The following is a 12,254-nucleotide window of genomic DNA, read 5'->3' as shown; positions in this document are numbered from 1 at the left end:
TAGCAGGTAGCAAAGGTCGGTAGTAATTTACACAGATGATGCTGGCTTGTATGCCAACACTTCCAAAACTACTCGTCAAGCAGCGGTGAAACTGTAGAGTGCAACGCAAACTGGAAATGGAGAATGTTCGCCTCAAAGTAAGGCAAAACTTTTTACATTGCATTTCCAGTTAGCATCACACTTTTTCAAATTTCAGTACAGTTTGAAGTAGAGATGGACCGATCCGATATTACGTATCGGTATCGGTCCGATACTGACCTAAATTACTGGATCGGATATCGGAGAAAAATAAAAAATGTAATCCGATCCATTAAATATCACGAAAGCACCTCACAAAACTTGCAACACGCTGTAACTCGCCTCAGAACGTCGGAGCAGTATGCATCACGTGATAGTGCAGCTGTGGCATGCGGGACCTGGCATTTGGAGCTTCGCTAGCAACCTGGCATTTCATCTCCGACAAAGTTATCCCCGAGAGAAGTAAAGCAAGTGTGTAAGTCCATCTCTGAATGTTTGTAAAGCATTCCCACGTTAAGCTTAACGAGCGACTGCCTCTCGCTCTCCGGCTGCTACTTCAATCGTGAAACTGCTAATGATCAGCTGATCGGCTTTTCTGTCGTGAGTCTCTCTTGTTTGTTTTTGGTCCACTTTGCGCCAGAAAGAGCAAACCAGCGGCTGAACAACAGCAGCACGTTTAAGCTTGATAAGCTGTTGTTAGAATGTATTTAATATTACTTTCTACTCGAGGATCTTTTTCTACGTAGCTGACGCTGGTAACTGTGCAGGGGCGGATCTAGCAAAGTTTAGCCAGGGGGGCCGATAGGGCATTAACTGGGAAAAGGGGGCACAAAGACATACTTTTCTTTCTTATTCTCATTTAAAATGTCTAGCTTTTAATAAATAATTATCTGACACCCAAAGTTTTAATTTGATGTAAAATGAATAGAAGTCAATTACTGTACATAGTGACTATTAAGTCTAATATATATACCCTAGTAAGCTATAGCACTTTTTCCTTTGGGAAGGTACCATGTGTGCAGTCTGCAATTTTGTTGAAGAAAGATGTTGAATCTATTTAATATTTCTTGAAAAATAATTGATTTCTGTGCATTTTTTTTCACACTGCATCAAATTAAGGTTGATTACGTTGATTAAGCATCATGAGATGGAGCGTGAGGGGTGGTTCCCTATTTTTTATTTATTTATTTTTGTTGTTGCTGGGAGTTGGAACCCTATTAGTTAGGTTGCTTAATATTTACGCTAAGTACTCTTTAAAATACCAGAATAGGGAGGATGGTGTAGGTTTAAGTTTATTAGATTGATCAGTATTGCTGAACTATGAAATATTTTTTTTGTATACAGGTATAACAGAATAGCTTTAGTGTAGTTGTTGTTTTAAACTTGAGTATGAACTTGCAGACTTGCAAAATGCAGCAAGATATTTTAAAAAACAGTTTTGTTGATTAAAAAACAATATATCGGATTCATATCGGTATCGGCAGATATCCAAATTTATGATATCGGTATCGGACATAAAAAAGTGGTATCGTGCCATCTCTAGTTTGAAGAGTAATTGGAAGAGTAAGTGTTCCGTGGAAGCTACAGATGACTGTGGAGATGTGCCAATGACCAAAGAAATCAAAAAGATGTTTTTGTTGCACTCTTTTTGCAACAGCATTCACAGAATTTACACTTTCTCCTAGCTCCTGAAGGTTGCCAACGGATTGACGGCCAGTCCCAAGCCCGTGTGACTGAGGGCTAAGCTGTTCTCACACATGTATTGTGCATTCAGTTAGACATTAAAAGGTATTCAGATCACATGTATGTGACAATAGTGGAGGTAAATGTCCTGCCTTCTGCACGCTCGCTGATTTAAACCAAATTAAATATTCCTAGTAGTGAGAACACATCTGAAGCTGAGCCACGCCTGCTGTCATACAGGTAAGCATGTGTCAACAGCTATCCTCTTAAAGATATTTGGCTAACTTAAGGCACTTCATTAGCATTAGTGTGTTGTGGGCAGTGTTTTCAGGGTATACAACTTTGCACTTTGCAGAGTCAATGGATCGATCCACTGTATTGTCTGATATCATGTTGTGATGGTGATGAATGGGACCCAAACTGTGATCAATAGATCACTCCTCACAGATATCATTAACAAACGCACTCCACTACATTCACATCGACTGCCACTTGTGTGAATACATTCTTACGTTCAGGAAGAGCTGCGTGGGTACACTGTAAGGCCATTAATATTCTATGTGTCTCTGCTGTGTGAATGTGTGCATATTGCGTGTACAATGTCTGTGTATGTGCGAGTGCATGTGTGTGATAACAAGCTTCTGTCATTCCAAGGGTGGCCAACCATGTCCATATATAAGTGGAAATGCATCTTGACAGAGTCCTTCTCCTTCACACACTCGTATATATACACACACACACACACACACACACACACACACACACACACACGGAGGGGGTTAAGTGTGTGAGTACAGAGTAGTGCTGTGAGCTGTAGCTCTGTGTGCTGACCTTCAGGGTTATCTGGAAGGTTCCTCCACACCTTGCTGCTAGCACGAACCCCTGCTGTCACCATGGAAACACAGCTAGCAGGGACAATGTGTGCCCCGTCCGGTGTGTTGCTCATGTGTACACATTCACCTATATGTGATGACACTTACAGGTTCGGTACAGCGCAAAAGCACACACACACACACACACACACACACACACACACACACACACACACACACACACACACACACACACACTCTCACTCTAATTGGTGCATGCTTCAGTATTCATCTGTCCTCCAATTCATTTATCCCTCATTTCCTTCACTCTCCTTTCGCTTCTCCCTCTTAATGAAACCATGCACACAGTGCACAATAAGCCCTTGGGCCTGCACAGCATTGTCAGAAGGGTGCACACGACCCCATTTCCAGTAGTGGAACCATTATTAGCATGCTGTGACAAGAGATAGCCATTCACCACAACACACACACACACGATACAAACCTGCAGTTTCATCACCACTGGATCACTGGGATTTATTTCACAGACAGCGGGAATGTGCTGGCACAACGTGACCGTAAATCAACACATCGTACACGCTGGAGTGACAAGTCAAGATAATACACTCAAAAACCAAGTAGGATGAGTTTTTATTTATTTATTTATTGACATGGCTAAATTAATGGACGGATTGATAGAAAGGGAAGCAAAAACAAACAACAAAAACAGGACAGACTTGACATGCACTCTTCCTTCAGATCTCCTCCATTTCTTGACTTTCTCAACCATGATTCGTCAGAGTGCTCTGGAAAACGGGGGGGGGGGGGGGGGGGGATGACAAGGGAGTGGAAAAAGAAGAACAACTGTCAAATAATACATTTACTTTGCTAGAATCCAAAAGACAAGTAAGAGAAACCAGGATGCATCATGGGAAATCTATTCCCTACTATAAACAAACTAGCCTGATGATGGATGGTCAGTATACAAAGAACAGTACCACATTAAATACCTAAACATCTTAAAATATCTGGAACTTAACGCAGAAAATTACAGTTCCAGCTAACAACTTTGGGGACACGATCATCTTTCTAGTCTGGAGAATATCAATGATTACCCAGAGATATGGATTTGTATGGAATTTTCTTTAAACAATAATCCATTTTTAAAACTAAATTAGATTTCTAAGTGTCAACGTATCCCAAATAGTGTCAAGAACATGTCATCACAATGATGCACAAAAAGTACACATCCGTATTTTGTAAGCAGAGCTTATTTATTCTGCTTTTAACCTTCTTTCGAAAGGTAAACAAAATTCATTCAGGTAGCTGCCAAGTGGTGGAAGACATAACTATATTTACTTTCTCAATATGATGGATCCAAAGTTGTGTAGAAAAAACAAAAGAACAAAAATGCAACCTATTTTTTGTTTCACTGGACTGGAGATGTCAACAGCCCTCGGGATAACGGGCTAATGCTAAGACAAGCTTCTGCAGAAGGTCTGACCTCTGCAGGAACGTGTTTAGCCTGTAGCTACTTTCACTGCTGCTAAACTACATTTAGAAAAATGGGAAACAATGTAAAGACAAACACAGTTCCAGAAAATGTCTTCGCCGCCAAAGTCTAAAACTCATACTGGTCTTTACAAAGCTAGCTGGACAAGAACACACACACACACACACACACACACACACACACACACACACAGGTTCTAATCCAGTGAATCAGAGTAGCTGCAGGGAAGGTCTAAAGTGGTTTATTGCTACAGTAGACCTACACTTGACATACTTTAGCCACACTCATAACAGGTGATTTTTTGGGGATTTGCTGTGCAGCCCAAGAGCTGCAACAGGCACTTGAACAGAAGACAATCTGCAGAGGCTGAAGATGTCATCGTAATTTATCTGATTTTACTCATTTTCATTCTGTCATCAAGAGCACTGGATCATATTTGCTTGGTGCCTGTTAATATAGACCATTCCACAGCAGCACACACACACAAAATACGATTTTTCTCTTGGTGTAGCATGCAGTTTGGAGCGGTTTCTTATTGGATTCTTACTTTCAGTACCAGATGGTGACGTTTATCCCACCCCAAGAAGAATTATCGCCTAAAAGCAGAACAATATATTGTGATATTAGCACAGCGACTGTACTTAATAGTTGCCAAGTAAGAACCAGTCTCATGGTTTAATAATTTAGAGGACACCTCATTTTGGAACCAAGCAGCGAAAAGATTAAATGGGGGATGAAGAATAGCAGCCTTGGAGATTTACTCTGTATCAAAATACTTTCCAAGTGACCTGGCAGTCTCTTGAAATAAGATTATTAAGTACTGTCTTTATATGTTTACACAGAGTTACACTTGTAGCTAATTTTGTTTCGGAAAGCCAATTTACTATGGGGTTACACTGAACTCCTCTAGCGTAAATACACATCCAAACACACAGTTGCAGGAAGAGACGCGGGGCAACACAGGGTTAGTGAAGCATTAGCTTGACGCTGCTGGGTGTGCTAGTTGGCATGCTAACTACCCCTGTGCTCGGCTGGCAGGCAGATATGCTGGCGGGCAGGTTAGCTGTTCACTTGCCAAGTGCATCCGAGGGCATCGCAGCCTGTGCCTTTGAATTGGAGATGAGCGGCAAATGTGACAAGGGGATTTAGCTTTACTGTTCCACTCACGTTCTGAGATATAAAGGGGGACAGTGTGTGTCTGCATGTGTGCGTGAAAACTCACTATTTGTGTGAAAGCGGCTGTTTATGCGAGCAGGAGTTGATGCATACACCAGTGTGCGTGTGCGCGCGCGCGCGTGGCGAGAGGGGTGTTGGTGTTGCCACACTCTTACACAGCACTGTGACGGAACATTATGCCTAATGCATAGTGTATGAAGTAGTTCCTGAATTTCAAACTGACCCCTGGCACCCCCCACAGTACACACAGTTCAATTTGGTGCCCCAGGTCTAAATTTGGACTGCCGCCATCCTCACTTGGATAATTTAAAGACAGGAAAAGCTTTTCATGCACAAAACTGTGGGCAGCAAGGGCAGCCAAATATTCTAGCTCAAGGTCTGTGCTGAGGTTTAGACATACACCAGCTGCCGGTTTATTAGGTACACTGAGCTAATGTATTCTAATGCAGCTATACTGGAAAAAAAATCCTACCCTTTACAAAGGTTTTAATGTTGCCTTATGGATGTGTTCCTCAAGAATCTGTGCTAGATTGGAAAACTATAGCTTCACACCTGGAGACTGAGCTGTGGTTTGCCTTGATCTTTATCTTTTATGCTTTCTATTCACCAGCACTGAAAGTTTAAAGTTGACTTTACCATCACTGTAAATCTGTCTCATAATTAGATTTAATATTCACAAAAACATGGATTCACACAAAGACAGAGACAACATACAGTCACACAAACGCATGTTTTCTTCCACCTGCCAGTTTCTGTCCAATTAGCGAGCAGTTTGAGGAGTAGATCGTTGCGTTTGTTGGCTGCGAATCAACTTTGAACGTCAAAAAGGCACAGAAGCAACGCTGTGCACACCGTGCGCGTGTTCACACTTCCACAGTTTTAAGCTAATAGGCAACATGGAGACAGTGGACACACGCGTAAGCATCTGCAGCACACAGAAGAGGAGCCTCACTCACTCGCTCACTTGTTTCTTCTCTGCAAAAAACAAAAATAATAGACAAGCAGAAAATCAATAACTGTCTCCTCTGCTCAGTGCTAACAGCACTCAGTTCTCTCCCTCTCTCAGGAGGGACAGAGACAGTTGCCAGGCAGAACTGTCAATCAGATACTCACAGTGGACGTGGCTATGACTGCTTTATAAACACACAGCGATTCACTCATTACCCAGTCAGTACGACAGCCACACACTCCATTAGTCAATCCAGGAAGCCTCCAGTGCAGTTAGTCAGCTGGTTGGTTACACGTGTAAGAACATTAAATTGTTTTGTTGGTGGTGGGCGGGGTTGCACCGGAAACAAGTTGCAAAAACAATGCTTACATTGTGCCTTTTAAAATGATATGGCGGCACACTGGTTATCAAATAATGCTTACTTACACAACCGTGTGACTCTTTTGGAGTTGTGTTTCCAGTTTTAGAGTTTCTGTTGTGGGTTATATTAACCAGTGAGGCAAATGTGGCACACTTTAAGCTGGGAGCCAAGCAAAAGAGTCCCAAATCCAATCAGGGTGCTTCATAAATGAAAGCCTTGAGAGGTATTGATAAGACACCAATATCATAACTATGATATTGTTGGTAAATGATGAACTTTGATCAGTTCTGCATCATGATCACTGAAAGCTTCACAGATTTCCACTCTTAGCAAATAATCAAAGTTTCAAGGTGAACTTCACGGGGCGAGTACAGAATCACTAAAAGGTTCTCTCTCAGTCTTTCTTTTGGTTTATAGTTGTTAAAGAAACAAACTCCCTGACACTTTGAATTCATTTGATGATTTCTTTTTCACTGTTATGCAGAAAAATAGTTTCTAAACCAAACATGTCAACATTCCTTTGGAACAGCATTTTATTATCCAGTATCTTTGATTCTGATTAATGACTGCAAACATTAAATAGAGGATTATTTAAGTCGATAATGGTAGTCACACTCTGAAATTAAAGAGCTCCTCAGTCCTCATATAGCAAGTCTCTTTTGTCACAATTTACACTGACACGTTATTTTTAGCCAAATGAAATAAGACACGTGGCAGCTGAAACCTGGCAAAGGGGGGGGGGGGGGGGGGGGGGCAAGGATCGATGGCATGTTGGTGATTGCGGTCCGTGGAGTGTAGCAGCATGGAAGACATGTTTGGCTGGATGCTGATGGAGTGTTTCTATAGGCTTGAGAGACAGGCACATGGTGGGGTGGGTAGGTGGGAGTGGAGGGGATATAGGGGAGGGACACGAGAGAGACCAGCTAATCTTTATGTGGCCTGTGCGTTCATGGGGCGGTCGCCTTGGAGATGATGGATGTGAAGGAGAGATGGAATGGAAGGAGGTAAAAGGGTGAAAGAGAAAGACAGTCATAAAAAGACAGAAATATGTGCCTGTGTGTATGAGAATGTGACACACACGCAAAATTACATGAATGTGTTCTCACAAGCAAGCAGGAGCTATAATCAATGTAAGAGCAAAACTAGGACTCTATAAAAATGATATTAATAACAGGGATAATACAGTATAAAGAACTGACTGGGTCTATATACGAGTGTGTCTGCATGAGTGCACATATAAAAGAGTGTGTGTGTGTGTGTTGGAGCAAACCGCTGCTGAAGAGTGGCTGCGTTATCAGATTAGAGTTAGCAGGCAGGCCAAGGCTCACAGTGGGGCTCACCACCTGCTACTACTGATAGTCATGCAAAAAACAAAAAAAGACAAAAACAAACACGCGTGCGCATACACACACCACACTACTATTTCCTTGTGTGCTTTTAATTTTACCATCTTTATGCTTTTTCCTCACTCTCACAATAGTGACTGACACAGCTTCCTCCTCTTTTCCTTTTCCCTACTTCAGCCCTTCCATTCCTTCCACTGACAGAGTCGTCCTATCTACATTTTGTCTATCATCCACTCTTTCCTTCTGTATCGCTCTCTTACAGTTTTCAATGAACCCTTTCTCACTGACAGCCATGTGTAAGCCTCTTCCTCTACCAGCTTCTTTTCTTTCATCAGTCTCCATCCATTACCCTGGTGACGGGCACCTTTCTCTTCCATCTCAAACACTCATCCACATTCTTATCTTTTTTGTTGTTGTTGTTTTTAGCTGAAAAACACACAAAAAACCCCAAACAGACAACTTCATCATTGCAGCCCGAACATGTCCGGAAGAGATTTTCTTCTTGCCAGAATTACCTGCAGGTGAAATACGAGGGAGAAGCAGAGGGAAGTAGTCTGCCAGCGCTAGAGCCATCCTGTTCTTTTCCCTAGCAATGGAGGTCTACGCTGAATGTAGTCTTGAGAGGTACTTAAGATGCTGCTGGCACTACATTTAGAAATGGACAGCTACTTGAAGTAAGTGAATTTGTGGTTCAAAGTGGCATGTGTGGAAAACGTCAACTAAAATGTTTGGAAACGGGAGGGATTGTGCTACACAGATGCACAAATATGCTACACAAATAAGCACTCAGATGACAAATCTGATAAGAGATGCAAATAAACATGCAAACATACAACATCCTGCACTGCACCATCGTCATGTTATTATATTACTAATATCTTTTTGAAGCCAGCTGGAAGCTTGTGTAGCATTCCAACTGGCTTGGTGTGGGAATAGTTTTCTCTTTGTTAATCTTATTTGCTGACACAAGGCAAATCAACTAATAATATAAATCTCCCCCATAATGATGTGCCAAGTTTAACTTCTAACTGCCAACAGAAAAAGGCATGGAGAAAACAAACAATTAAAAAAAATTATGCTAAAATATTATTTACAAGTGGAGACTTGCACACAGTCACCGCATATTTTATCAGGTACACCTTCTTACTGGCTTGCTTCCACTTCTGCCTTCGGAACTGCCTTAATTGTGGCATAGATTCAACAAGATGCTGGGAACACTGGTTAAAGATTTTGGTCCATATTGATATGATAGCTTCACATAGCTGCTGCACATTTGTGAGGAACACATGCATAATGCAAATTTCCCATTCCACCACATCCCAGAGGTGCTCTATTAGATTAAGATCTGGTCACAAATATAGCCGTGGTATAGTAAACTCATTGTCATGTTCAAGAAACCATTTTGAAATGATCCTAGCTTTGAGACAAGGTGTGCTCTCCAGCTAAAAGCATTCATTACAATACAAGCACACTGTAGTCATAAAGGGGTGGAAATGGTTTGCAGCAACACTCAAATAGACTGTGGCATTTAAACAATGTTCGAGCTGTGCTAATGGGTCCAAAGTGTGCCAATGAAATGTCCCCCTCTCCACCAGCACCAAAAGCAGCCTGAACTGTTCTTAAAAGGCAAGATGGAGCAGAGCTTTTATGTTGTTTATGTCATATTCTGACCCTTCCATCTGAATCTCAGGAAATCGAGTCTCATCAGACCAGGCAACGCTTTCCCAATCTTCTGTCATCCAATTTCGGTGAGCCTGTCCCAATTGTTACCCAGAGAACTGCTACACGCTGGATATTTTCTCTTTTTCCAGACCATTCTCTGTAAATCCTAGAAATGGTTATACACATCTGGCGCCAACAACCATGCCCTGTTCAAAGCAACTTTGTAACCACACAGAGAATAATAATTATGACAGGTTTGTGGGACCTTTGTTGTCTAAGCTAGCAGCTATTGTGCACTATACCAATCTCTGCATTTTATTATGTCACACCTGCCCAAATGTGCAGGAGGCATGTTTATTGTATGTGAACCATGTTCGTGTGTTTTCAGACTTGCTGTTATGAATAGAGATTATATTTGAATTGGTGCTGGATGGAGAGTTTTCTAGCCTTGGAGACCAGGGCCTGCTCATTCATATCAACACATCAGAGCAGACAAAAATCCACGGACTGAAGACCAGCAGGTTCAAGTGGGTTAAGTATGTGACATGCAACAGAAAGTGTGGTGATATGATATTGTTAGCCCAGGCTGATTGTATTAAATAGGGCAACAATAGCATTAGCATTCTGCACTAGTTGGCACTGAAACCTTGGAGTACTGCAGAAGAGGAGGGGTGACAATTATTGTAAGTGGTGGGTTGACAAATGTTTGTTCTTGAATATGACTTTGAGGATGGCTGTGTTTTGTTTTCCTCTGAAGGAGGTTGAATGCGAGACTAGATCATAAAAACCAAAAATTCTCAGACTATTCGGTGGGCTTGTGCTCATGCAAACACACACAGATGCTTAGAATATAGAAATTTTGCAATGGAAATGTCTATATACAGTAATGACAAAATATGAGACGGATATTGTCACACGAAAGACAGACAAAATGCTCAGAGCTTCATGATAACGTAGGGCCTTGGTGAGCTGACATTTACCCTGTACTCCTCACACATACACGCACTCAGTGGGTTCCATATGCATGACAATGGCCCGAGCTGAGACACTGACAGGAGAGGGACAGGGGAGTGATAGCAGAGAGGAGGTGAAAGGCCATATCCTGAACCAACTGTCTTTAATAGATGGCAGAGGGTAGAATGTGTGAAAAATGTGTATGTGTGTGCATCCATGCATGAATCATAAAACATAAAAGAACCTCTGAGTGACATAAGGAAGGCTGTGCCGCTGCAGATAGTGAGTTGGGTGGACTTCAAGTGAGAGACAGAAAAAATTGAGATAGATACTCTAGTGATGTTCAGATCAAGACTCTGGCAGAAAAGACAGATAAGCAAGCCACTGGTTTTATTGGCAGATTGATTGGCGAGCATAGACACTCCAATTGAGAGTAACAGAAATATATGGCAGCGTCTACATGAATAAACTCTTGGAAAGTCATGTGAGTCACTCTCAGCTCTGTGGAATTGACAGGATTGACCACTAAATCGTATGAGCCTACTGCTGATGTACACAAATGTGAACTTTGCTTACACGAGTGTCTGGTGGACAACAAAAATAACTAAGATTTAGCTTTTAGGCAGACACGTGCTATTCAATAGCTGTCATGCTTCAGAAAGAAAGAGCCAAAAGAGAGAAAACGATGATGTGTGAACCATAAGGTATCCACTTCAGACAACGAGTAATTTGTCAGAAAAATACAGCTTTCTCCCTTTAATCATAGGGAAGAATGTGTCTGCTTCTGAAAATCCTTACAAGCAAATGCAGATAACAAAAGAACAGAGCCTTTAAGCTGTCTGGAGGTTTTCACCAGGCTAAAAGCTTTGCTGCCTATTGAGCAGTTGTGTTATTGTTGCACCGCAGAGAACAAAAAAAAAAAATCACTGCATCCAAATGTTGCATGTCTTTTTTTAATTTCTATTTTATCAGGCTATGAAAGCCAGTTTACTCTGCTCGTTAATTCAAACAAAAATCTCTGTAAACCAACATCTCAAAAATATGATGTATCAGTCATTCACTCAAGGAGGAAAAACTGTTTTTTTAAATTACAAAATTATGAAGGATAACAGATTTGAGACATTTCCCAAATGATGCATCCAATTTAGAAATCACACATTATGTAAAAGCTGGTTGAAAATTGGAGATTTTCTTGTGACAGTCTTTTTCAAGTATTTCCTGGAGCAATAAATAGAATTTTCTAAAACATGTCCTATTCCGATTTTTTAAAAAGTAAAAAACATCAGTTTCCCTTTACAACAACAGGAGCAAGCACAGGCACTAGCTCTATTATTAACAGTCTCGACCATAACAAAACATTTTCTCCAGGGTCTATAGAACATTATATTTCATAATGAAATATGATGCAGTGCTCTCTCTAATGACTAAATCTGCAGTGCATATTGCTCCCTGTTGACCCTTTTCCACCTGGAGCAAATGCTGAACCTTTTGCTGGTGAAACGCTCATCCAAGTGCTCTGCTCTGCCAAGCTGCTGGCCCTGTCAGATCCATTTACACACAAGCAGACTGGACAGCTGTCTGCATGACCAGAGGGGTCTTGGGAGAACCCACTTATTTCTTTTCATTAAGGCTGACTGATCAGGGGGCTCTGCTGGGAGGTCTACTCATCTACCCTCTCTTTTATACTTCATTTGGGCATCATTCCAAACGTAGTCTAACCCAGCATTACTAAATAGCTCCATAAAAACTCAGAAAACACCAAGTTCTATAAAACGGATAA

At 41.4% G+C, this 12,254-nt stretch overlaps 1 protein-coding gene across 2 annotated transcripts in view; it reads right to left on the bottom strand.

The window, feature by feature from the left end:
* Positions 1-3,147: 3,147 nt before the first annotated feature.
* Positions 3,148-12,254, bottom strand: part of chchd6b (coiled-coil-helix-coiled-coil-helix domain containing 6b) — a 52,082-nt gene continuing 42,975 nt past the window's right edge. For both annotated transcript variants that reach the window (XM_026168463.1, XM_026168465.1), the window contains one exon: positions 3,148-3,319. In XM_026168463.1, the coding sequence (XP_026024248.1) occupies positions 3,296-3,319 (24 nt within the window). In that variant the 3' untranslated portion in view covers positions 3,148-3,295. The remainder of the gene's footprint in view (positions 3,320-12,254) is intronic.

This window comes from Astatotilapia calliptera, chromosome 5, assembly GCF_900246225.1.
Source record: "Astatotilapia calliptera chromosome 5, fAstCal1.2, whole genome shotgun sequence".
NCBI lineage: Eukaryota > Metazoa > Chordata > Actinopteri > Cichliformes > Cichlidae > Astatotilapia > Astatotilapia calliptera.
This window is presented reverse-complemented; position numbering and strand designations above follow the sequence as displayed.